We start from the raw sequence: 27072 nt of genomic DNA, 5'->3' as shown, positions 1-27072 counted from the left end.
GAAAAAGAAGAAGAAAAACGATAAAAGCGTGGAGCTAGTCATGGTGAACGGCAAGGCAAAGGAGGCGGATTTGGATAATGACGAGAGCGAGCAGCCATTAAAGACAACAGTTGAGGTTAATCCTAATAGTGGACCCATCCCCTCTCGGGAAATCGTTGGACCATAACCCACCCCACCCCAACAACCCCCCCCCCCCCCCCCCCCCCCCCGCCTCCGAAACGTCAATCGTAAAGCGAGCTACGTATTCATAAGCCAGAAGCTTACGGGCTTTCTAAAATAGATCGGGGCGCTAGGCACAACAGGTTTACTGATGGTTTTTTCTGGACTACTGGTAACCTCCCCCCCCCGCACCTCCCCTCGAGAACCTTTGCATCTTGGGCGCTTTGGAAATCTCAATATTAGAAAACTGAGCCTTGTCTCTTTTGCCAATCCTTTCTCCAGGGTACTAAACAAGAACAGCTTTGCGCTGCTGCGTACATGGGGGACAAGGAGACAGCCATCAAATTACTAGACAAGGGAGTCGGTGGGAAAATGCACTCGTTTTTTATTTGCAAATACCGTTAAACCTTCTACGTTTACAGTTATTTATCCGGAAAGTTTTAACGGCCCATACTCTATTGTAGACATCAACTGTGCCGACGAGTACGGCAAGACCCCGCTACACCACGCAACGACAGGCAAACGCATAGAGTTCGTTGAGTTTTTACTGAGTCGCGGAGCGGAGCTTACGAAACAAGACCAGAGAGGTGACACACCCTTACACGCGGCGGTTAGGACTGGTGACGAGGCGATAGTCAAGGTACTAAAGAGGGAAGGGTAAGAATACTTGGGTGAGGGGGGACTGGGCAAGATAATCGTGGTGACACTCCCTTTCAAGCGGCGGTTAGGACTGGTGACGAGGCGATAGTCAGGGTACAAAAGAGGGAAGGGTGGGAATACTTGGGTGAGGGGGGGAAGTATGGGCAAAACAATCGTGGTGACACGCCCTTACACGCGGCGGTTAGGACTGGTGACAAGGCGATAGTCAAGGTACTGAAGAGGGAAGGGTGGGGATACTTGGGTGAGGGGGGGTATGAGCAAAACAATCGTGGTGACACGCCCTTACACGTGGCGGTTAGGACTGGTGACAAGGCGATAGTCAAGGTACTGAAGAGGGAAGGGTGGGGATACTTGGGTGAGAGAGGTATGGGCAAGACAATCGTGGTGACACACCATTGCACGCGGCGGTTAGGACGGGGGGGGAGAGGGGTATATTGTGAAACAAACTAAGCAAGCAAGATAAAAACTTCCATACGCCATCATCCCGTCGACAACTATTCTTAACAAAGTTTTACGCTGACCACGTCAATCAAATCATATGTGTTTTGTAGACGCTGGTGTCAAATGAGAAGTGCAACGTGAATGCGAAAGGGCGAGGTCTTTGTACACCTCTACACATCGCATGCGGAATGGATAAGCTCAAGATCTGCAAGTTGCTGGTGAGAATATATGCTTGATTTGAAGTTTTATTACCTGACCTGTAATGAATCTTATTTTGCTTCGACGAAGAGCTAACGCTTTGAGCGTTAGCGAAACTATTTTTTCCCACAGAGGCGTAAAACATACCATATAAACCTCGTCTTTTTTTATTTCCCTGATTCACGCCTACACGCTCACAACGACTCCCTAGTTATTCCACAGCTTGCCTGTTGATTGTCTAGTCAAATCCTTATGTAAGGAGATAAAGTTCTAGATTTGCCGTAACCGACGTCAACTAGGGTGGATTGACACCCTACCAATAAAATTGCGCTTAATAATCAGACCAAGCAGCGAAAAACGCGAATGTGTCGGATTTACCACCTTCATGACTTACCACCTTAAGATCATCTGCGCGCCATCTCGACGGGCGGCGGTGTGAAATGTATCATGGACAGGGTGTCTCTTCCCCCCCCCCCCCCCCCCCCGGATGTCGTCGACGTTTTGAACAATTTATGAGGGTGCTCGTCGTTTTTAGTGCCGTCGCCGTCGTCGTTGCACAAAGGACCTAGTGTCAACTTGGGCTTATAATAAAAATAATGCTGAAGACAATATGATGATTCTATGAACACGTTGATGTCTTATGATTGCCATCATCTCTCTGTAGATAGAGCACGAGGCACGAATCGACCTGAAGGACGAAGACAAAATGACACCGCTGGGTCACGCGGTGGAGAAAGGTGCCAAGAACACAGCGGAGTATATCTTTAGTATTGGTAAGAGCACAAACATGGCAAGGGATACTCTAAGCACAGCGGAGTATATCTTTAGTATTGGTAAGAGCACAAACATGGTAAGGGATATCTTTAGTATTGGTAAGAGCACAAACATGGTAAGGGATACTCTAAGCACAGCGGAGTATATCTTTAGTATTGGTAAGAGCAAAAACATGGTAAGGGATATCTTTAGTATTGGTAAGAGCACAAACATGGTAAGGGATACTCTAAGCACAGCGGAGTATATCTTTAGTATTGGTAAGAGCACAAACATGGTAAGGGATACTCTTTTACAGCATCAATATGGTCTGTAGGAATACGAAATATTGGTTATTGTCTTAATGAAAATTGGGTTGAAGGTAAATGTGCATATAGATAGGGATAGAAACAGGGGCAGCTATACACTTTCCTTTTTCTCTCTTTTATCAGAATCGACGCCACCTGATAATAAGCTCACCCCCTACCAGCAGACCTCCTTTGTATATTTAGTTTTTCAATGCGAATGATTTGATGTAATTTCAGCTAAGGCGAAGATGGAAAATCTAGACAGCCTGCTTTACCAAGCAGATATAGATGGGAGTACGTTGCTTCATATGGCGGTGGAAAGCGGCGTAACCGAAGTAAGCATGTGCATTGCAAACCATCTTCGCGAGCCACGGTCCTTCTCTCCTTGCCCCTGTAAATAGTCGGTGGTGCAAACGTTAAGAGGCCAAAAAAAAGTAGACCAAATAGGTTGCTTGAGTACTTGATGGTCATATCACGATGATTATAGATGTTAAGAAGATTGATGTCTTATTTTCAGATCGTGGCATTGTGTCTAAATCACGGAGCAAGAGTGAGAGAACCGAAGGTAGAAATACAAAGAAAAATCTATTCTTTCTTATTGGCTTATTTGGCTAATGTAAAGTATGATATTTACCGACCTACAAAACTTGCCCATATGCAGACCATGTGACCACGTGGTCAAGGCAGTACAAGATTCTAACAGTGGCAGCATTTTGACATTTACCTTACAAACATCAAGGCAGATAAGCGCTGAATGTGTAGTTGCAGAAAATATCCATACCCCCATGGAGGGAATTTGAAATTCCGGGGGTGGGGTCTAACGTCCACGATTTTCCAGAGGGGAGGGGGTAAAATGGCCTTTTTCCTTAACAGTTTACTGAATTTACTACCAGGGGGTTTGACTTTCCAGAGGGGTGGGGGTTCATATCACCGACCCACTCCATGGGGTGGGTGGGGGGATATTTTCTGGAACTACACAATCATAAACATATTTTCTTGGACTACACATATCTGTTATCAATCCTTCTCGCGCCTCGTGGCACACAGGGTCTCATTAACCCATCTCCGCTCTGTCCTGTCAGCTGCTTTGACTCATACCTCCTCACAGCTGACCCTGTGTCGCTCCTTGTGCACCGTCCTTCTCCATCCTTGGCCTTCTTCACGCAGCTAAGGGTATGTTCAAAACCTTGGTCAATATTGCAATCTTAGGTGCTTTGCCTGTTTCAGGATAAGCACAGCCCTTCAGCATTTCACTTGGCGTGTGCCCAGGGGTCAGTAGAGATGGTGAAACTGATGGTTGAAAAGGACCCTGTTATCTGTCGTATTACACTCATAGACAGAGATGGCATGTCGCCGCTACACCGAGCTGCAGCCAACAATCAGACGAATATCGTGGAGTTTTTACTTGATCAGGTGAAACGCAATGCACCGCCCGTGCTTTTGATTACAATAATGGATAGTTCCATCCAACCCGTGACCTAGCGAGTCCAAGTATACATTAGTGTACCAAACGCATTGTCATAGCATTGAATGGTATTTTCGCCACAGGGTGCCCAAGTGGACCTACCTGACAAGACCCATTGCACTCCTCTATTCATGGCGGCATCTAACGGCGCTACTGAGACCGTGAAGCTCCTCATGTCACGCGGTGCGAACGTGACTTCTAAGAACGTCGCCATGGAGTCGGTGCTCCACGCGGCCGTAGGGCACATGAGAACGACTGAGGCGCTGCTAAACGTATGTGACCTTCCGATGGGACAATGGGAAGACTGCTTAACGTATGTGACCTTCCGATGGGACCATGGGAAGACTGCTTAGCGTATGTAACCTTCCGATGGGACCATGGAAAGACTGCTTAACGTATGTAACCTTCCGATGGGACCATGGAAAGACTGCTTAACGTATGTAACCTTCCGATGGGACCATGGGAAGGCGACGAAATCAGTGCTTAACGTATGTAACCTTCCGATGGTACCATGGGAAGGCGACGAAATCAGTGCTTAACGTATGTAACCTTCCGATGGCACCATGGGAAGGCGACGAAATCAGTGCTTAACGTATGTAACCTTCCGATGGTACCATGGGAAGGCGACGAAATCAGTGCTTAACGTATGTAACCTTTCGGTGGGACCATGGGAAGGCGACGAAATCAGTCCTTAACGTATGTAACCTTCCGATGGGACCATGGGAAGGCGACGAAATCAGTGCTTAACGTATGTAACCTTCCGATGGGACCATGGGAAGGCGACGAAATCAGTGCTTAACGTATGTAACGTTCCGATGGGACCATGGGAAGGCGACGAAATCAGTGCTTAACATATGTAACCTTTCGATGGGACCATGGGAAGGCGACGAAATCAGTCCTTAACGTATGTAACCTTCCGATGGGACCATGGGAAGGCGACGAAATCAGTGCTTAACGTATGTAACCTTCCGATGGCACCATGGGAAGGCGACGACATCACAAATCGCGTGATTTTTGTTGTGGCAAACTCGCGCATGCTCCAGCGTTTAACGGCGGATTAACAGAAAAAGTAACTTATTCAGCCGCTTACAAAACACCAGAATGTTTCTTTGTCCGAATGTGCTAATTTTTATTGAAATATTTTTTGGCTTGCATTTGATACCAAAAATTTATGTAATTTCTTGGTGCAAGTCGCCTTTTTAGGGGATTAGGAAGGAGGAGTTAGGAAGGAAAGAAATAGAATGCGCGCGAAACCCCGGCAATGAGAGTTTGATCATTTTTTACTCTGTGCGATTTGTTTACGGTTGTAGGGTTCAGGGGCGGCGTATCTTATCCCAGAGAAGGACAGAGATGGATACGCCCCAATCCACCGTGCGGCGAGGGGTGGTTACTTACAGGTAACCAAGACTGACAATCAACAGGATCATTTGAACTATTGTACCATGATGATACGCTGAGAGCTACCGTACAAGACTTCTACTTGATTCTTTTCCAGAATATTCATCTGTTTATGACCAAAAACAAGGCGGCAGCCGGAATAACAGCGGACTCTCTAGACACCCCATTACATGTCGCCTGCAAGTATGTAATTATTATGGCTTTTGTGGTCTTACTTTATGAGTCTCGCTGGTGATATTAGCATATGTGTATTTTGTTATCGTTGTTGCTGTTGCCAGGACCGTTGTTGTTCTTTGACAGGTTCGGTTGGCTTGAGATAGTAGATGATCTACTAGTGGGACGCAATGTACGTATGATCAACTTGAAAAACAACCACGGCAAGACGCCACTGCACTTTGCTGCTGGCGAAGGACACGACAAGGTGGTAGAGCTACTCCTGGACCGCGGCGCCACCATAGACAGGTATAGAAATGTCTTGCAGAGCCGGTATGCACGCCATCAGTGACAAGTAAGCCTAAACCTGCCTCTTATTATAACAGCCCCCCCCCCAGCACTTTTGTTAACAATGAGTATCCCCCTCCCACCACCACTAGCTAAATATCCATAACAGTTCATTTTGACAGTAATACCGCTCATTGTTCTGACAGTAATACCGCTCAAGGTCGGCCGAGGCAATAAGCGCCTAGGTGTTTTGCCTATTTCCTATAAACTGAACACTAAAACGAACACATATCAATGGACGTACGAGCATCAGTTAAAAGACTAACATGAATAAGTGGATTTTACTTTTAGGGACCATACCGAACGAACACCGTTACACTTGGCCGCCATTACAGGCTCCAAACGGTGCGTCGAGTGCATTTTGATAAAGCACCCAGACTGTTTGAACAGTGTCGACGAAGATCAGGTACGTAAGGGGCAGTAGAACCCGCAGGCAAAGACGTTACACTCATTCTGTTATTCATACTGTACCTTGTAACAGGGCTGGTAGGGCTTGTCCACTAAGATGCCATGAAGAATAACGTCAGGTGGTTTGATTACGACGTAGACGGTTTCGATGCGAATCTTGTTTACTCGAGCCTTTCGCTCACGCTTACTCCCATGGCTCTTGCTCCTTGCGACTGTCTACATCTCGTAAGCTCGCACGTTCTTTTAGCTTCCCTTTTTAACCATCTCTGAATCTTATGAATTTCCCTGTCCCCCGAAGTGCACCGCGGCATTTCCTCTAAACTCAAAGTCGGAAATGGTAATTGTTTTCAAACCATAGAAATGATGAATTTAGATATTAGTCGCATGACAAAAGTATCATAAGACTGGATAAGCTGGACTTCTGTATATTCCTCTTATACTGCCATGTATGAATGTATAGCAAGATATGTAAGAGGTGCTTAGTTGTTGAAAAGCACCAGTTTTTCCTGTTTTGTACTTTCAGAATATCGCGCTTAATCTTGCCTCCATGCATGGCCACGTGGATATCGTCAAACACCTGCTGTCCATCCCACAGCAAGACATCCTTATGAACAACTTCAATCAGAACGCGCTGGACATCGCTATTAAGAAGGAGAAGACAGAGGTTGCTATGGCCATGGCTGAAAACGACAGGTCCGCTCTCTATTCTTAAGATTCAATACGATTCAAAATCCATCTAAAATTGTACTCGAAGATGACCTTTACTAGGTTTTTAGAGTCGAGAGTCTTCTAAAGGCCCATGATGATTGAAGAAGTCTGGCGATGATGATGGTGTTAATGCTGGTATTGAGAAAGATGTAGTGATGGTGAAGACGAAAACGCCGGTACGTGGATTCACTTACATGTCTTTTTTTTTTTAGATGGAGGGAATTGATGAATACATCATCGCCTGGTGGACTTGGCCAAATGAAAGTGCTTTTGATCAAGATGCCCGAAGTCGCAGAGGTAGACACTTCATATAACTCTTGTACCACCAAATAAGCACATCTCCTGATACTCTGCTACTCTTCTAGAAATTGTTAGACCGCTGCGTTTTGAAGGAAGGAGATCCTCTTAAACAAAACTACAAGGTACAATACATATGCCCTTATAATAATAATATCTACATTTACATTTTTTGTAGAGCAATTAAGAGATGGAACTAAAAAATGACATTGGTTTTCTCAGGTTACCTACGACTTTGCCTTCCTTCAAGGAAAGATTACCAAGACAGCAAGAAAACATGATCCTTTGAGAGTGCTCAGGGTAAGGAAGCTTTTACATCAAGCCGTGAAGAAACATGTAACAGATACTTTGGTCGTAAGATTCCTGAAGAACTAGTTGCTCTTTTAGGCTATGACCAGTTACCGCAGAGACAAGTGCCTGATGCACCACGTGCCATTCAAGCTAATGAACCTCAAATGGTAAGCCATAACAAGTCTTATCTAATGCACCACGTGCCATTCAAGCTAATGAACCTCAAATGGTAAGCCACAACAAGTCTTATCTAATGCACCACGTGCTATTCAAGCTAATGAACCTCAAATGGTAAGCCACAACAAGTCTTATCTAATGCACCACGTGCTATTCAAGCTAATGAACCTCAAATGGTAAGCCATAACAAGTCTTATCTAATGCACCACGTGCCATTCAAGCTAATGAACCTCAAATGGTAAGCCACAACAAGTCTTATCTAATGCACCACGTGCTATTCAAGCTAATGAACCTCAAATGGTAAGCCATAACAAGTCTTTTCTAATGCATCACGTGCTATTCAAGCTAATGAACCTCAAATGGTAAGCCATAACAAGTCTTATCTAATGCACCACGTGCCATTCAAGCTAATGAACCTCAAATGGTAAGCCATAACAAGTCTTATCTAATGCACCACGTGCCATTCAAGCTAATGAACCTCAATGGTAAGCCATAACAAGTCTTTTCTAATGCATCACGTGCTATTCAAGCTAATGAACCTCAAATGGTAAGCCACAACAAGTCTTTCCTGGTATTGAGTTGAATTGTTTCACGATGTATGTAATGTTGGCGTACCACCAGCTTAAAATCAACCATCATAGTAACAAGATATTCAATGATCAAAAGCGTGGCTATAGGAGATAGGATAATAACAACCATAGTCATAGAAGATATATTGACGGATAAAATGTTCTGTTTTATAACGCATTCTTTTCGAGTCTTCTTCACAATCCCTAATATTTCATGACCTGATGACTTCTTTCCTCGTCAACAGGCAGACGTTTGGTTGGCTGTCACTTTGGCTCAATCTGTTTATTTATCTCATGTACCTGATGCCATTAACGGTTCTCGCAGTCCACTCGAAACAAAACGAAAACACGATCTGCAACTTCAATTCCTCCATTTCTAAATCTGTAAGTACAAACCCCAGTTAAACTTCTTCCATTTTTATTCACACAACATGCCGAAGGCTTACACAAACCGAGTCCATGCGGACTTCAAATATCAATCAAATAGGAAGTGACGTGCTACATACGCTATACAATAATTCATGCTAGTACACTTTTCTGCGTACGACTACGAAAATATTTAGTGGTATTATGTGCAACGATATCTAATATCGTGCCATGTCTTATGTCCCTTAGGAATACTCGGGAAAGACTGTGCCGTGTGACAGCAAGGATACGGTGAGCTTTTGTATGTCATTGAGTATCATATCTTATGGTGGGGTAAAAATGTCACTGATACTGAGTGATGGCCGTAGTGATAGCATACTGATCGTCATTCTGCTTGTTTTTCCCTGTAGGTCATCCAGGTGATGCACTTCAGCGTGATGCTGATGACAGCCTTCATGTGTCTTCGGGAGTTCATGCAGATGTACAACAATGTGAGCAGCACCACAAATTATTTCCTTGGTGTATTTTATATGCCTTTCATAAAATTAATATCTAAAGATCTGGTCAAGCCCTGGCTTTAAAGGCAGGGATGCCACTGACCCAAACAGCTCAAGACAATGTTATTCATACAAAAGAAAACACCCTCATTTTTCCTCAGCGGTTACAATACTTCTTTTACATGCCGAACTATATGGAGTGGACGGCGTACATCTTCACCTTCCTGTTCGTCTTTCCGCCATGTCACTGCAAGTGGGGTGTACAGTTGCAGTTTGGTGCAGTATCGCTCTTCTTTAGCTGGTTAAATCTTATTCTCTACTTCAGAAAGTAAGACACGTAATTCTCCTGGCTACCGATGAGATTTTTAATCTTTGTTCAACGGCTTGCGATAGGCTAACTCCTGTTTAGGGATGTTTACACGGGCAATTTTTACCTGACAAGGATAAGTTGCTCGTGTAGACGGGGAAAATTGACGAGTCTTTACTTGCCAAGTTCGATTGTTCAAAAGCTGGCGTGTTTGCTTTATTCACTTGACAAGTTTTACTTGTCAAGTGCACAAAGTTTGTCGTGTAGACGCTGTCCAAATGCATTATCGGTACATCACACGGAAACTTGTCAAGAACGACTAGAATTATTAAGTAAAAATTGCCCGTGTGCGTGGCACGTCAAGCAGTCTAGTCCCAGGCGTTCTTATCCGGTAAGACAGGAAACCCTGTAAGAACGGGACTAGGTTGTTTTGCTTTTCCCACAACGTGATACGACAATTGCGAGGTTGTCTTTATCCTCATTTGCTATACAAAGATTGTACAGACTCGCCTTACCATAACATTTCATTTCCTATATATAGGCTTTCATTCTATGGGCAATACGTCATTATGCTGGCGTCTATATTCGTGACACTTGCAAAGGTAAATAGCACCTTACGTAATAGGCTCTATTTGCAGCCGTCACTTGGCCTCATCGGCCCTACTGGAGAACGGATCGCGGGCTCACAGTAACATGCTGGAAATCGTCACGAGCCTAGTTAATAAAACCTGGTGAATCAATCTACTCCTATAGGCCTCCAGAATTTGTATGTTCTTTTGTTACCAGGTCTTGATGCTCTTCTTCCTTTTTGTCATGGCGTTTGGTGTCACCTTCTACATTCTGCTTGAGAACGTGGTAAGTTGATTCAAGGGATTCACATACCTTTACGTTATATTTGGTAAACATGTAAAGATAAGGGTCATGTGAACACGAACGTGAAAGCGAAGTTGGAAGATTGAGTTTGTTCACAGCGGTCTTGCCATTTTTTTTTTTTTTACTTTTTTCTCGTTTGACAATAAAGCTTGAAGTTGAACACTTCCAAATATTTGCAAGACGTTTGTATACGAACACAGATCCGTCAACGCCTCGCTTTCGCGCTCGGAGTCACTATAGGGGGAACGGTCCATTCCAGCACGCTTTGTTGTTCTCAGGAAAGCTTTGATAGACTGGAGACGTCCTTGATGACAACATTCGTGATGACACTTGGTGAGATAAACTATGGCGACACATTCATGCCGTGGAACAAACTGCACTATGCAACATTCATCAACATTCTCTTCATATTCTTTGCTCTGGGGATGCCAATTATTCTCATGAACATGTTGGTACGTAATTTGAATCACAAATAAGAATTTGATCAAAATTTTATTCAATCGATTGCATCTATACCATCATTACTGATTTCAGCAATCGATTGCTTCGTTAGCATTTTGGCCCAAGACCTCGATTATTCCTCGATTATTCAGGGTAGTGGGGGGCTGAGGGGGGATCCAGAGACACTAAGTAAACTATTGGGGGCAAAGCAATGCCTATACTGTTTTTTTTTATTTCCATTCATCAAAGGTTTGAGTTGTGATCTTAAAATCAAACGCTATGTGCTTGGTACTCATTAGGTCGGTTTGGCTGTTGGTGACATTGACAGTATCCAGAAGAATGCAGTAATCGACAGATACGTCATGCAGGTGCTATTCTATTTTAATCTTGAACAAAAACATGTAAGTGTCGTTAAAGTTCTTAAAACCTTTCACTTATATCAATCTAGCCAAAACAAAGCATAGATAAACTTTCAAATTCTGAAAAGGGAATTAAATTTGATTGAAATTTGAATTTTCTACAGATCTTTGAAAATTTTCCTGGCCGCACGAAAGGAGATTGAATCGAGTAAATAATTCCAAGTTTTGGCGGGAAAATCTGAAACAACGTATTTTCCTTAAATCCGATAATGACGAAGTGTTTTCTATTGCAATGCTACCCACAATGAAGCGAAGAAAAGTTTAAAATCGAAAATTGTATGCGAAAAAAGAAAATATCGTTTTGTTGTAGGTTTCAAAAACAGCGCGCGCTCGTGAGAATGTCGTCATTCTTGATTGCGAATGCAGCGCGCGCGCACAATGCAAAAACAATTCGAAGCATAAAAAATATCTGCTCAATTTTGCAGATTTGTTTGCTGAAGTTAAATAATCATTTCAATACCAGGTTGAGATAAAAAGATGAGGGTAAAAGTTGTAACCACACAACATTCTTCAGCAATAACTAAGAAGAAATGAAGACGGGAACCGGTTTAGGGCGCGCATATGTTTTCTCATGTAATTTGGTTGACATCTCGTTCTACGTCACAAATAACTGGACCCGGGCCTTTCAGTTCACGGCCTTTTTTCCGAAGTTGACCAAAATACCTCAATATTACAGATTTGAGTCATTCACGCGAACGCGTGTTTTATAGAATCCATACGAACCACATACCATTTGGAAGATGAAAATATGAAGAATTGACAAAGTCCATCAACTCTGAAAGGTTATGTGGACTTTAAAGATGTTGAACCGTTCCTTTCTAGCAAATTCATGGCAGATTCTTTTACCCTAAATTTCATAAAATATGTTCATGTCTTTCACCCCTGACATGGTTCTTTTATAATTAGCAAATGAGAAAATGTTTTATTTCGGTTTATCTAGATCGAGATGCTGCTCGATACTGAAGATGCAATTCCAAGGAGGATAAGGCGGGGGTTCAATTTTGACAAGGTTGTGGAATACCCCAACAAACCAGTTTCACTAAGACGCAAGGTAGGTTTAATACAATTCAATACCTTACGTACTAAACTAGTGATTCCCGACTAGATCTAATGTAAAAATATGTACAGTTATCTATCTGTGAAAAAGGTTCCTGTATTTCATAAAGAATCATTTTGGTAAGCATCTCAAGCATCTTATTATCATTTTTTAAAATCTTTTTATCCTTGCACATAGGTCTACAATGCCATATTTGGCTTTGAGCATCCAAACCAAGACCAGGAAGAGGAAGAAAGACTACAGGAAAAAGAAAATAATGAACGAGACAACATTGCTACCAAGCTGGAAAACCAGGAAACAAGGTCTGAAATGCAACAATGTATAATATATAACACAGGTGTGGTGACCCTTAGTAAAAACCTGTGGTGACCCTTAGTAAAAAGCCTGATCACCACTTGCATCTGACCTGTCAGAGCCATACTTGTCTTGAAACTTTTTATTGTTTTACCAAAAGTCTTGAAACTTTTTATTGTTTTGCAATACTATCTACTATCACAATCTGATGTTTTTACAATATCTGTTTTAGGATCAACCAAATATATGAGCTGCTCCAGATTCAATCACAGATGCTGCATAAGTTGAGTGGTGGAGATGAGGAAGAGGAACAAGAAACAAAAAAGAAACGCAGCTTTTTTCTGCTGAGCTAGAATTTTCATAGAGTACTACTCTGCCTAGCAATAAGGGGTGAATTGATAAGAACTTTAGTGCTGAGAAAGGGAGACACATACCCAGGTTTGGCTGAGGGGATGTACAGTTATAGGTATCAATAAAATCTGACCTCCTAGAATTAGGGCAATCTTTTGTTGCTAGAGGCCACTATTCAGTATCAATACATAAAACAGTTGACTTATAAGGCATCAAAAGATAAACAGTGCTGTAAGCGATAGAAATGATGGCGTTAGAGGAAAGAGAAAGTGTCGTGAAGTCTGGGCTGTTAATAATAATCATAATGATAGTATTGTACCTGAATTACCTTGAATAAACACCATACAAACAGCATCCACAGTTATAACATGATTGTTGTTATTTCATATAAATTCCTGTTCTGTTACCTGTGAGGTAATTTCGCATTATCCATACGCATTGTGAAAAAAAATTGTAAAGGATTTGAGCTTTTTTAATCAGACCTGATTTAGGGTCATATAGGAGATTTTGTCTACAACTGCAGACATTAACAGCTATTGAACTCTTTCCAACTTCTATTTGGAGGGAAATGGGGAGGGGAATAGGAGCTTTTGTCTACAGCTGAGAAATTAACAGCAATTATAGTCATTGTCAACTTCTATTTGGAGGGAAACAGGGAGGGAATAGGAGCTTTTGTCTACAGCTGAGAAATTAACAGCAATTATAGTCATTGTCAATTTCTATTTGGAGGGAAACGGGGAGGGAATAGGAGCTTTTGTCTACAGCTGAGAAATTAACAGCAATTATAGTCATTGTCAATTTCTATTTGGAGGGAAACGGGGAGGGAATAGGAGCTTTTGTCTACAGCTGAGAAATTAACAGCTATTCAAGGCATTGTCAATTTATATATGGAGAGAAACAGGGAGTAAAAATAAAGATTTATAGTAAATAATAAGTGGTGCTGCTCGAACTGTTATCTGACTGTTATTGTTTTGTTTCCAAATATAATATCTACATAAAAAATAAGATCTTGTCTATAGATAATACAAAAACTATTAAAAGAAGAATGATAAATGTATATATACTTACATACAATACAAGGGTGCAACTTGCCAATTTTTCCAATTTAGCTTTTTCCCCACAAAAATGATGCTTGAAATGCAATCACATGGACTTAAACTGCAGGCAATTAATCTGTAAGATGTACGTACATAAGTTTTGTCCTTTGAAGCCTTCACTTTTTCAACAGTTTTTGCTTTAAGTACTCATTCCTGGTAAACAGCATAAACAACAGCAACAGCGAAAAGTTCATTACTTCGAAAAACACTATCAACCCAATTATCATGCTTTTCATTCCACAGGAACCTGCTGGCGACACGTATGCCCTGGTTATTCATTTCTCCAATAGTAACAGTGCAAACAATCTTGAACTGTTTGAATCCAAGGAGCTTTACTCTTTCGCATATCGTCTGAGATAATGACCTGCTCATAGCTCGGCATTTGATGGCGTCGTATTTCTCATCTTTGAGCGACTCCTCCAATGTTTCTTCCATGATTTCTTTCACTTCTTGGACGTTGAATCGCTTGTCTGGTTCTAATTTGTAGGTGTTTTCATAGCGGACTTTTTGATGGTGTCCAATGTGGCTTGGAATAATGCTCGGAACATAAACCATGTTTGAACCACGGTCCCTCATCACTGGAAATCCAACTTCAAAGAGACTGCCTCTTCTGCAACCCTTCAGTTGAGGTGCAGAAAAACCCTCATCACCACCTGAACTAGGCATCTTGTCTTCGTTTGACATTGTCAACCACAACTGTTCTCTTGAATGATCCCTTCAACACAGGAAGGGGACAAGAATATTGAAAAAAGGGGACGTCAAATTATACTTTTGTCAAACTTACAGTTTCCGTTTTTTTGTCATAGCAGAGAGGTGACGTCATTTCATTCCCACAATGCTCTACTGATAAAAGCCAACCCCTTATTTTAAGGGACGCAATTTTCCACCGGCGTAGAGGAAGGGTGAGTCTGCGGGAAGTCAGCGGCTTTACGGAACCGATCACCGGTACGTTGTCGGAAATCCCGACTGACCCCCCGGCTTTCAGCGGTGTGATACATTGACTTCCGGTGTATTAGGCATTACAAAACGTCCGGTATAAAAATAGAATGCAACATTATAATTTGGGTATTGTCATCGCTATTTATTACGTAAACGACTCGAGCATTTAAGAACCCGTTGCCAGTGCTGAAAAACGCAAGACTAGTTCCAGTACCGCGCGGTTAAACCAGCCTTTTTGTTTTGAAATGGCGGCTTTTTACCGGCGAACTGTCACATTTTGGCGAATGCTAAGAAAACTAGACCAAACCTAAGGCTATAATGTTTTTTATGACTCCCTCATTATTACACAAATCTGTCATCTTTTGTAAAGTATGGATTTAGTGCTGTACAGTTAGTCAAATCAGCGACTGAAGTCAGCCTTTCGTACCTTTTCTCGAACGGTTCAACACTGCGATTGTGCTTGTTTTGGCCAGAGCACGCGCATGCGCATATGTTATTCAGCACTGTCGGACCTGTTTATATTGGGAGGAGCTTTTACTTTTAGCTGTAATTTCCATGGTCATCTCTCCTTACAATAATAGTTGGGTCATATAACCATTGCGAAAAATTCCCGAACTACCACGCGGCACAAAAATTGGCGTTTTTATGATGTTAAAGTTCCTTTTATTTTTTATTCTATTTTGGAAGCAGTATTCCATTTATAGTGTTCGTGTATATTTATTATTAAATTTTATATAAGCAGCTAATCCTCGCGAGTATTTCTTTGTTACAACCTGTAACAGAATGCCGTGAAGTGCGCACGGCTTGACAGAACATGCCTGTCCCGGGGTGGGTGGGGAGAGGGGGGACCTCCGATATTATACGTATACGGGCGTGGTTAGGTATGAATTTTCCCCCTAAAAGATACCTCAGACAAAACAAACAGATCATTGTTAAGCTCGCTATCAATTATCGTCCCGTGGGTTGTGTGATGTTTTCGCTGGTTAGTGATCTAAAAACACCGATTGACACGTGTTAACGTTCTTTCATGAGCTACAAGTTAGATGAGCGATTGCTATAATAGCACCCTAAAAGATACCGAGGTAAAAAATCTGGGCATTCTCGATTTCACCCCTCTAAATGATACCCAAGGCTCCAAATTTACACCCTAAAAGATACGACGATGATCCCCGTCCGATAAAGAGAGAGACAATGTGTTATTCACCCCCCCTCCTCCCCCCCGGAGTTACTTGCCGCTCCCCTCGGCCAATCCCCCCCCCCCCCCATCCCCGTTGGAAATGAGTGTTGTCATCGATTTTACTACTAAAATGCAGAGAAAATGAAGAGCGTAATTTTGTTGTAAAACTAGTCTTGTAGAGTCCTCGCGATTTCAGCGCCATCTTGAAATTACCTTTATCAGTCAGGATTTCCGACGACGAGTCGACCGATCGGTTCCGAACATATACATTAACCGCTGACTTCCTGCCGGTGGAAAATTGCTTCCCTTATTTTACGGAAAGACGGAAGTTGAGTTAGGGCCCCCGAATGGTCCCCCGAAATTTCGATGTGCTCGCAGTTTTCGGCTAATGCTCGCATGCTAGCGATTTTTTTCCGCCGTGCTCGCATTGTATTTTTCGATGTGCTCGCATTGTATTTTTCGATGTGCTCGCTGCTCGATTTATTCAACATCGAAAAATGCCCGGTCTCGCATAAAAAACGCTGTGCTCGCCAAAGGCAACTCGAGGGTCCTTGAGTTGGGGATCTAGCGTCCAGGAACGGGACAGGGACAAGATTTCAACCATAAATAATCAATAAGAAAGTTTTGTTTGAGGTGCTTATTTGCGAAAAATTGAAAGCAGACATATATTCAATTTTTCTTGTTATAAAATCAACTAAAGAAAATGCACCGTCAAATGAATTTGAATGCAAAAATGGACAGAGAATCGTTTATCCCTAATTTCTTTAACTTGCCATGTAGGAGGCATATTCCACTGATAAATTTCGGAAACTTTGAAACCCTAAACAAATATTTTATTTAACTTAATCTGCTCGAGTACACTGTCCACTAATACGATATATTTTTATGCATTATGTTTAATCCTTATTACCCTTAGAAGTTTTAGTTTTTTGAACTCGTAAGGGGGTGGAGGTTGGAACACTCTGTGTACCCCCTCCCCCTCCCCCTTAGTTCTACTAAATACCCAAATACGGGTTTTCATGAACCATGCGCAACGAATAAGATCCGCGCATACCCCCAAATCATTTAGTCTCAAAGAGCCTACCACGAAAGAAAACTAATTTTGGCGATGGTATCATAATATAGGGTACTCACAATTCGCGGTTATCTCCGATTGTCACCAAGTGCTGGAATTTACATGCAGAAGCTTGGTCCAAATACACCTTTGAATACAGCGAGCAAATGCCTCAGAAGTCTTTATCTTTCGAAAATGAGCCCTTCTAGCAGGAAAGATTACAAAATCAAGTAATATGCAGAACTAATTCAGTCATGTTTCTTTTCAGACAGCAGAAGGCCATTTCTAGTGTCCTAACACTGGTTCAGCGCAAATAAGTAACCGAATTAACCTTCAGTTGGCAGAGTTGAGGGGGCGTGATTTGATTATAAACATAACGAATGTTATTGTTGCATTTGGCGCAAAATTATATTGTCATAGTAGTTTGTTTTTTTAGCTTTTACCCGTGACATAAGATAAAGTTGTCTGAAGGGGAACCAGTATCATGATTAAATCTAAGGCTAAACAATAAAGCCTTGTTTGCGTAATATTACTGTAAACCCCGTTTAGCCCCAGACCCAAAACCTCGTAGAACAAGAACAGCGTAGCCTGCGAGCCGGCTCTCATTCGGGTTTATTAGGAAATGTTTTTTTTCTTCAAATATTGGGAATTCTGTGGCGCGCGTTACCCGAATTGCGCGTTGTACGATCCACAGAATTCCCAATATTTGAAAACAAAACACTATCGAATAAACCCGAGAGCCGGCTCGCAGGCTAGCCTGCGTAGCAAGCGTTTCTGTGGAGTTTCAGCAGGAATAGAGAGCTCGCTCTCTACAGAAACGCTTGCTAGCTCGCAGGCTAGAACACCAGCGAGGAGAAGTTGTTTTCCGTGTCCCGTGTTGGAACCAGATTTGCTTATCCCTGAAAACAGCAAGCTGGTGATTGTGATATCCTGTGTCCTCGCGACCCGTGAACTAACTGACTTCTAGCCGCGGAAACCAAAGATACGCCTCCTGATTTTGCGTCGTTTATAGGCACAAGGACCCCCCTCTCCCCCCTCCTTTTCTAAGTGTCCTAACAAACCCTGGCCACGCAACGCACGGTATGTGCGTTTCGTTGTTTGAATCTGCCGAAGGCCTTGCGCATCGCTAAACTTAAAGTTTATTTACAAATCCCAATGATTTCACTTAAGGGAATTAAAAGCAATTTAGGCTCTAAGCACTAGGCTAGAAGAAATAGACGCATGTCTCTGTCATAGGTACAATATACGCGCTGCAAAGGTTTCTTTTTTATTCCGCGTCTCCCAATGAAAAAAAAGCCCGTTTATATCTACAGTATATGATGGGTCCGCATGATGATCATATCTTCAAGAAGGCCAATCACGCCGCCATTTTACGCTCCCCCTCAATAGCGAGACACAAAGCATCCATCATCGGTTTATTCAAGCAAGTAATCAGCCCCCCCCCCCTCCCCCCTTCACACACACACACACAACGCCCGAAAGTCCACTTTCGGTTTGCAATAGACGTGCTATTTGTAGAAAAAACTAAACATTAGCAAATTAGATAAAAAAAAAATCTAGATCACCATTAGCAGCAAAATCCGATAAAAAAAAAAAACCGTGGAGATACTACTACAATGGTATTCTGATAGTTCCCCCGCCCCCCCCCCCCCCCCCCGGAAAAAATTAGGTACACTTTTTCGGATTTCGCAACCTCCCCCTCCCCCCCCCCCCCCCCTCCAAAAAAATGTAGGGTACGGGCCTATCGTCAATAACATACAAGACTTTATTCGTTGATTATTTTTTAGAATTTTCCTTGCGAATAGACCGCTGTGTTTTTAATGAAAAACAACAACAAAGAAGTTTGATATTTAGTAATGCGTGACCAAACTTTTACCGTTACGGTCACGCATGCATGAGTAGTAGGGTTTTGGCGCAGCTGGCGCAACTTTTTGATCTCCCCAAATTTCATTCCAAAAATGGCGCAAAAGTCTCCACGCACCTCCGCCAAGCCTCACGACCTGCGCATGCGCGAGTTTGCCAGAGATCTCTTGCACGACCAAGCCCACCTGTCAATCACTTTGTCACGTGACGGTCAAGCCCACCTGTCAATCACTTTGTCACGTGATAGCCAAGCCCACCTGTCAATCACTTTGTCACGTGATAGCCAAGCCCACCTGTCAATCACTTTGTCACGTGATAGCCAAGCCCACCTGTCAATCACTTTGTCACGTGATAGCCAAGCCCACCTGTCAATCACTTTGTCACGTGATAGCCAAGCCCACCTGTCAATCACTTTGTCACGTGATAGCCAAGCCCACCTGTCAATCACTTTGTCACGTGACGACCACGCCCACCTGTCAATCACTTTGTAAAAAACCTGTCAATCACTTTGTCATGTGACGACCACGCCCACCTGTCAATCACTTTGTAAAAAACCTGTCAATCACTTTGTCAAGAACCTGTCAATCATTTTGTCAAAAACCTGTCAATCACTTTGTCACGTGACGGCCACGCCCACCTGTCAATCATTTTGTCAAAAACCTGTCAATCACTTTGTCACGTGTCGCACCTAGGGGGAGCTCAAGGGGCTATTCTGGTCTAAAGACGTATGAGGCCCTAGATAAAATGACATTAAAGACGGAGGTGAAGATCAAAAACGATGCGGCTACCGCCGGCGGTTGTTCGGTGCTGGAGGTGAATGTGAGTGACACTGCGGATGCGGGGCCTGAACACTGCTGTTGTAACGCTGATTACTATGAAGACTCAGAATACGGAAGCTTCGACCCCGTTGGGTTTGTGGCCGGAGCGGCGACAATTGTCCTTGGTGTTCTAGCGATGTTAGTCTCCATGCCACGGTATGACGAAAAAAGATGGGTAAGATACTAGTCCACGAATGTGGTGTGGAGACTTTAGACCGCACCGCCCCCACGCGGACCCCTTCGGAAGTCTTGGCAACCACACACATCACACCTAGATGGAGCTCGAGGGGCTAGCCTCTCAGCTTCACATCTAGAAAGCCTTTGAAAAGTGGTTTAAAGACATGAACAGTTTAATAAAATGGAGGAACGAACAGTTGAACGTACGGTTGAAGATCGGTCACCACCACCATACAATATCCCCGGCGGACCGGTGCCTGAGATTAACGTCCCCACCCTCATGCCGGAATTTGCACTGTTTGACCGAGCCCTCACCGAATACGAGACTAGTAGAGCCTCCTTGGGAGACGAGGATAGTAGTAACACCCTTTGCAATCATGACGACCTAGTCACAGAAGACGGGGTCACTAGTTGCTTAGAGTGCGGGGAACAGATGCAGCGCGTGATCGCACACGAAAGGGAGTGGGGTTTTTACGGACATTCCGACGGCAAACGGTCTTCGAATCCAAGTCGGGTCCAGGTACGTAGGTCTGAGGATAGAAATATTGACAAGGATGTGGAGAACATGGGTTTTAGTGGGGTAATTGTAGCCAAAGCTAACGAGATATACACTCAGGTGACGAAAGGCCAGATTTTTCGCGGCGACCCACGGAAGGCGATCGTCTTTGCGTGTATCTACTACGCCTACAAGATGTCCGGTAAGTGTCAGACACCGAAAACCTTAATGGAGACTTTTGGATTGAGCAGGAAGAGTTGCCTTAAGGGTCTAAAAATCTTCAGTATTAACATGCCTAAAGATTACTTACTACACGGAACGTCTCCCACCGTCGTGGACCACATTCGCGACGTGATGGATAGATTCTCGGCGTCCCCCGCACAGAAGGGAGAGGTGGTCCAGCTCTACTACAGATCTGAGAACCGCTCGTCTGAGTTGAATCGCGCTCGCCCACAATCCTTTGCGGTCGCTTTAACCTATTACTGGGTACGGCTAAAGGGGGTCGATATTACACTTAAAAAATTCTCCGAGAGAACGGGCGTCTCCGAGTTAACCATCAGTAGGAAAGCGAGAGAAGTGGCCACAGTCCTGGGTACGCCTGGTGTGGTATGATATTTCCTGATTTCCAGAGAAATCAGGATTTCCAGAAAACTGTCAGTTCGGAGTAGATGTGAATTAACACGTCTAAAAAAATTCGAAAAAAGTGGTTTAAAGACGTGGATGTAATAACAAAATGGATATGCAAAGTGCTGGAAGTCTTACAAATCTCACCGTGGAGGATCAAGCCGCCACCTTAGCGAGGTGGGGAGCCGCAGACTTTGACGCCGTTATGGAGCGCGCGGCGTGGGAGGGGTGCGTCGAGACCGTGAGGTTGTGTAAGAGTTGGGGTGCGACGGATTTCGAAAAGCCGATGGTCAGGGCCGCAATGAACGGCCACACCGAGATCGTTAAGATGTGTTGTGAGTCGGGCGCCTGTGACTTCGTGTATCCAGCGTCCATGGCCGCGAAAGGCGGGCACGTAGAGGTTTTGAAGGTGATGGGTGAGTATTGTGCCGACGGAGGAGAGGCCATGACTGAGGCCATGGGTGCTGCGGCGGCGGAAGGTCAGGTGGGGGTTGTTGAGTTGTTGATAGATCTAGGTGCCGATGTCGATGTCGGTTGGGCCACCGCCGAGGCGGCGTACAATGGGCACGTTGAGGTTCTAAAGCTGCTGAGAGAAAACTTCAGCGAGTTTGATCCGGACTGTGCTATAACACCGGCCACCGAATCTGGAAACCTCGAGATTGTGAGGTTTTGCTTGGAGTGGGGCGCGACCGATCTCGTTGTACATATGAGTTACGCGCGATTCTTGGGTCTACACGAAATTGTCGCGGTGCTACGTGCGGCGTGGAGGTGGGGTCTCGTGCATGAGGAGCTCCCGGAGAAGCTACACAAGGTGAGATTCCGTAGAAAGCTGGAGGACGAACTAATGCCAGTAGCTTGGCATCCTGACAGGTTTTGGGATTGGTGCATGGATGAGCAAGAGAAGGAAACGTTGGGAGAGTGTTTCGACAGGTCGGCGTCGGTCGGCTAGAAGGCGGGTGTCGCGTGTTGGATTGAAAAGTGATTTAAGGACATGACCGGTTTGATAGAAATGGAGAACCAAACGGTGAAAGACCCGAAAGTATCCCCCGTAAAGCGAACAACGGATTATAAGTGTCTTCATGGCAGAGTGAAATATTATTGCAAAGATTGTCACGGATCGCAAATCTGCCCCCACAACCGGAGAAAAACGCGGTGCAGAGAATGTAACGGCGGTAGCATTTGTGAGCACAGACGAGCAAGATATGTCTGTAAAGACTGCAAGGGGAAAGGGATGTGTGAACACGGCAAACAGAGACCCTTTTGTAAGTTATGCGGAGGGTCTCAAATATGCGAACACGATAGACAAAAGCATCATTGCAGAACGTGTAACGGAAATTAACATTGACCCACTCAGTTTTGTAACGCGTCTCACGTTACAAAACACATACATTCCTAATCACCCTAACAACTAGCGATTCTGAAAATAGGTTTTTTATTTACATTGAGAGTTCGCGGTCGCCAGGGTGGTCTGGTATGCACACGTGGACAGGTATTGTCTTCTTGCGGTACGTCACATCCGTCCACATGCATCCCGCATGTTACCGGAATAGATACCAAGCTAAACCAGCCGTAAAGGCTGTGATCGTGACAAGGTTATTTTCGTGCTGCGTGTTCGTGGGTTTAATCACGTCCGGCTTTGGGTTAGTTTTCGCCTCCGGTTCCGGTTTGTGAGCCGTGACTGACTCGGTATGAGGTAACACAATCTTTGAATGACCCATATTATGTTTTGGGGTCGTTTTTATCTCGTTATTTATCGGATTCAACCCCAGTTTCATATCTGTGGTGGCTTTTTGTAACTTGTTATTATAGCCAGCGATCGAAGTGTTGTTATTTATCACAAGATACGATGGACTTAACCAACAGCCGAGGGCGAAAGCCAGGTCTAGTTTTTGTCTCGCCTGTTGTAAAGCAAACTGATACCGTTGTATACTTTTCGATATACTGTTTTCCACCACCGCGCTTTCAAAGAGTTTCGTGAAGACCTGTTTCGTTTCCTGAGCTGAACCGCTATCACCGACGATTGACGACCGGGTCTGAACTTGCGCGCCTAGAATACAGTAAACAAAGGCTTCGATGCTCTGGTTTATCCTAGACAACCCAGCTTTGGTTAACCCCATTGATTTTTCCGGAAAGAACCACTCATACTGAAACCCAGTTCTAAGGTCTTTCAGGTACTCGATCTCAAAGTGATTCATGTGTTCGTGGTCGCTTTTGGCAGCGTCCCATTCGTCGTGTAATTGATCAATGGTGCCATAAGGCTTATATTTGTCGTTAGAAGATGACAAGCCGTGATAATCATAATTATAAACGTTCCCTAACCCATGATTTATCGGTCCGAGGAACCGGAAATCGTCACCAGTTCGGAATTCTGTTCTTAGTTTTTGGTAAGCTGCTTCGCTGTAAAAGTTTTTATTCCAACTAAAGAGCCTATCTTTTGGAAGAGGGCATTGTAGCTCGTTTAATATTCGTCTGATAGTGAAAATGATGTGAAATCTGTAGAATGACCCCACTTGAGAGTCGTCAATCATGTCACGCGTCACACCACATCCAGCAGTCGCGCAAAACATAGCAAAATTTAAGGCTTGACTCCAATAACTGAGGTTCGGGGCGTCGAGCCACCTACTAGCCTCCTTTGCTGTTCTGAATACTAGCAAGCTGTCGGTGAATATGTCCCTAAAAACAAAGTGTGTCTTCACCTTTGGTGTTATAAAAACATCAAAAGAGACGTAATTATTTCTCGTAGGGTTTTCGTCCAACGGCAATATCTTGTACTCTGCACGCGCGTCTAGTCTGTATTGTTTTGGGAACCCAAACAGTTGCTGGATCGTTTCCTTGTATGCTTGTGTGTCGTCGGCGACTAGAAAATCCTGGATATTCTCGGGTTTCCAGCTATTACCAGGGAAGTGATATAACGTTTTGACTAGATTCCCATTCTTGTCGAATGGATCGTATTCGTCCCCATTGAAAACGAATTGCGCATTGCCGTGCTCGTCGGCAGAGAACCTGAAGCGTGAGTAGTAGGGGTACCTTTTCACAAATTCTGTAAACTTCATCTTATATGACATATAAGATGTTTTTAAATCAGTCCTTTACGCATCTCAATTCATAGATCCATCCGACGGGAGTTCTCTCGTACAGAAATTTCACCGAGCGGGTCGACTCGCCAGGTCTTTCAAAATCTCTTCTCTTACTGTTTCCCTCAGCTTGGTAATGTTTACGTTTTTTTCGTCCTCTCTTACCGACTTTTGACGGATCTGGAGCTTTAGAGCCTCAAACTTGTCCAACTCGTTCAAGATTAAAGAGAACTCTTCGTCTGATATTTTGTTGTCTTTTAAAGCTTTAGAGACCAGGTCGCGTATGCTATTTACTTTTGCCTTTGCCATCGCCGCTGTTTGGTCGTGCTTGGAGACTTTTTGCGACAGCCGTTTAGAAACCGCCGCACAGCCTACAGAGGTGAGACCGAAAACACCAGCCAAAGCACCCAACGGGACTCCAACGATGATGCCCAAACCTGACAGAGAAGTCCCCAAACCACTAGACCCAAGAATGACGGATAAGAGTCCTAAGACCACACTTAACTTTGAAAACACGCTCTGCCCTCGTTTATACTTTTTCCTCACGTTCTCGTAATGTTTAACTTCTTGCTCCAAACTTCCCAAAACATCGTGGGTCTTTTGGAGTCTGAAGTTATCACCCGAGGGGCTGACCCCTCGGGGTACGTTCGGGTAGATTGAGTTGTACTCTTCCATAGCTTTATTATGGGGAGAGTTTATTCTTTAAGTGATTTCTAAAATTAGACGTATCGGGTAGAGACCGCGCTCTATTGTGTTTCCGTCACCGCCCTTTATACTAAGACGGAGACTACTCACGTAACCGACTGATGTGGTACTAACCCGTACCGGATCGCTTGGATTGAGGTATATCTTTCCTTCATCAAGTTCTACACTTGCTAGGATTTGTGAGGGCGCCCCTTGTTGGAGGGAGTCGGACGCGTTCACAAGATCGCAGTGGATAAAAATAGCCTCGTGACCTATCATCTTTATCTCGTGGCGAGTGTTTGCTTCCAGCTCCCTGGTCTTGAGTCCTAACAGGCAGGCGAGCGGCTCATTCAACACGACGTTCCGATGAACTTCGAGTGACGAGTCTCTAATAGAGACTGACTTTTCACCAAGACGCATACCCCCATCTATTTGACGTTTTAGCGTCTCGATCGTATACTGCCCCGCGGGGATCCTGAGGATAATGTTCTCACCGTCGGAGACCGTTCCCTCGCTTGAGAGACTGTTACAACGATTATGAAACGCACATCCTCGCAGCGCGATAAACCGCGGCTTTTCAATAGGGTGTTCTAAATAGACGGTAAAGTCACCAACGTTCCCTTCAATGTAGAGTAATACCATTTGTTATGATTTCCGTCTCCTTTTAAATCGTTCTACGAAATACAGGACGACAGCGACGATGAGAAGCCATGCGTTTTTAGCTAAAAAGCCTACGACTTCACCCGCCGTTCTAAAGATGAAACTAGCTATCGCACCAACCATTCCTGGGAGTATTTCTCCTAATTTTTTGCCTATTGTTTTCAGACCGTCTCCAACGCCTTTTGCGACACTTGTCAAACCCGTCTTCAGGTTAGAGACAATAACACCGATAACAACACCCACAGCGGTGACGACAGCCACGGTGGTGAATCCGTATTTCTTAAAAATCGCTTTGACACGATCTTTCAACGACATTCTCTCTTCAAGATTTTCTCTCTCCAATTGATTCTCTTCCAAAGTCTCATCTATGACAGAATTTCTTTCGCTGAGCTCTTCATTTTTACGATCTATAGCTCTTAGTCTTTCTTGGTTAGTTGTTTCACTTCGTTCCTCATTATTTTTTCTCATTTGCTCGGTGTTTCTCTCTTCTTCTTCTCTGAGTGTATTACCTGTAGCGTCTAGTTCATCGAGTTGAATCTGAATTTGCTTGTACTTTCCGGATCTGATTTTGTCGTCAACACTCTTCCGCACCGTTCTATCCTCATTATACAACCTTTCTGGTATAGTCCAACCACCTTTTCTCGCAGAATAGAAGGAAATGAATTGTTTTCCTCTTTCATCCGTTGAAATCTGAACTAAATTTTCATCAAGATCTGGATATTTCGATAACAAAAGGTCTACCCTAAGTGTGTCCGTTGAAGGAGAACCTCCCATATTCTGTAACTCCATGTACTCGGGGACAGCCCTTCCGGGGTTTCGTGTTTTCCATAAGTCAGTCAACCTCCTACTCACATAGCTTGCACCTCTACCAAATCTGTTTGAAATCCTTTCATTCCATGATTCTCTTCCCTCACCATCGTTTGGAATAAGAGAGTCATAATCTTCGTCTACAGTAGTATTCAAATCTTCTCTACCTTCTTCTGTTGTGGGATCAAAATCTATATCCATTTCTTATTTTGTTTGAAAATAAGAAATCTTTAAGTCGCGCCGGCTCATATCCACCTACTCGCTACATAGCCAAGAGCTAACATTCCACCTCCAACATATGCCATCTCTCCCATCTTTTGGTTGCTACTTGGTCTGTAGTAATCAGAGAGCTCGGGCTCTTTCAAATCAAAATCTGGATGTGTTTGAGCGTATAGTTTGAAAGCCTCATCCGTCTCTTTATCGTTCTCATCCGCACGAACTTTATCGTTGTATTGTTCAGTCAACCAATCCTGGTATTCCTGTCTTTTTTTCTGCCAATCACCCATTGCTTGTTGATACTTTTCAAGCGCTTTATCATGTCTTATTTTTTCTTTATCAACATGAGTAGCGTCAGAAGATAAGTATCTCGCTAGGTAACTCCCTCCAACGAATGCCGTCGCATTAAGAATAGCTCCACCAATCATAAATGCTATACTCGCCATTTATT

General features: G+C 43.7%; 3 protein-coding genes across 5 annotated transcripts; 2 read left to right on the top strand and 1 right to left on the bottom strand.

Moving 5' to 3' along the window:
- Positions 1–450: 450 nt before the first annotated feature.
- Positions 451–13884, top strand: LOC116620364 (transient receptor potential cation channel subfamily A member 1). 3 transcript variants are annotated; one of them, XM_048732386.1, is made up of 28 exons: positions 451–523; positions 624–799; positions 1371–1478; positions 2123–2231; positions 2754–2851; positions 3034–3081; positions 3744–3929; positions 4065–4253; positions 5292–5378; positions 5477–5562; positions 5680–5841; positions 6172–6286; positions 6812–6981; positions 7209–7293; positions 7362–7418; positions 7516–7593; positions 7681–7751; positions 8576–8714; positions 8946–8987; positions 9107–9187; positions 9355–9521; positions 10042–10102; positions 10287–10355; positions 10652–10825; positions 11114–11182; positions 12174–12284; positions 12468–12592; positions 12817–13884. In XM_048732386.1, exons 1-28 carry the CDS (start codon positions 478–480, stop codon positions 12935–12937), a joined length of 3030 nt encoding a protein of 1009 aa, XP_048588343.1. In that variant the 5' UTR covers positions 451–477; the 3' UTR covers positions 12938–13884. The 3 variants fall into 3 exon arrangements, with proteins under 3 accessions (XP_048588343.1, XP_048588357.1, XP_048588350.1); XM_048732400.1 differs by lacking the exons at positions 451–523; positions 624–799 and adding an exon at positions 982–1029; XM_048732393.1 differs by lacking the exons at positions 451–523; positions 624–799; positions 1371–1478; positions 2123–2231 and adding an exon at positions 2242–2390.
- Positions 13880–17776, bottom strand: LOC5516361 (dynein light chain Tctex-type 5). Its single transcript, XM_032386159.2, has 2 exons — positions 17283–17776; positions 13880–14747 (listed from the first exon to the last, which is right to left on the bottom strand). Exon 2 carries the CDS (start codon positions 14714–14716, stop codon positions 14180–14182), a length of 537 nt encoding a protein of 178 aa, XP_032242050.2. The 5' UTR covers positions 14717–14747; positions 17283–17776; the 3' UTR covers positions 13880–14179.
- Positions 17777–20241: 2465 nt separating this feature from the next.
- Positions 20242–21168, top strand: LOC125561857 (transcription initiation factor IIB-like). Its single transcript, XM_048726530.1, has one exon. The coding sequence runs from the start codon at positions 20242–20244 to the stop codon at positions 21166–21168; it is 927 nt and encodes a 308-aa protein (XP_048582487.1).
- Positions 21169–27072: the final 5904 nt, after the last annotated feature.

Source organism: Nematostella vectensis, chromosome 1 (genome assembly GCF_932526225.1).
Source record: "Nematostella vectensis chromosome 1, jaNemVect1.1, whole genome shotgun sequence".
NCBI lineage: Eukaryota > Metazoa > Cnidaria > Anthozoa > Actiniaria > Edwardsiidae > Nematostella > Nematostella vectensis.
The sequence above is the reverse complement of the archived record's forward strand: the minus strand, read 5'-3'. Positions and strand labels throughout refer to the sequence as shown.

Coding starts and splice junctions, on each gene's coding strand:
- LOC116620364 (XM_048732386.1), top strand. CDS start 478: ATGGGGGACAAGGAGACAGCCATCAAATTACTAGACAAGGGAGTCG. Junction 5,842..6,171: donor CGCGGCGCCACCATAGACAG/GTATAGAAATGT, acceptor TTTTACTTTTAG/GGACCATACCGAACGAACAC. Junction 9,522..10,041: donor CTTATTCTCTACTTCAGAAA/GTAAGACACGTA, acceptor TCCTATATATAG/GCTTTCATTCTATGGGCAAT.
- LOC5516361 (XM_032386159.2), bottom strand. CDS start 14,716: ATGTCAAACGAAGACAAGATGCCTAGTTCAGGTGGTGATGAGGGTTTT.
- LOC125561857 (XM_048726530.1), top strand. CDS start 20,242: ATGGAGGAACGAACAGTTGAACGTACGGTTGAAGATCGGTCACCACCA.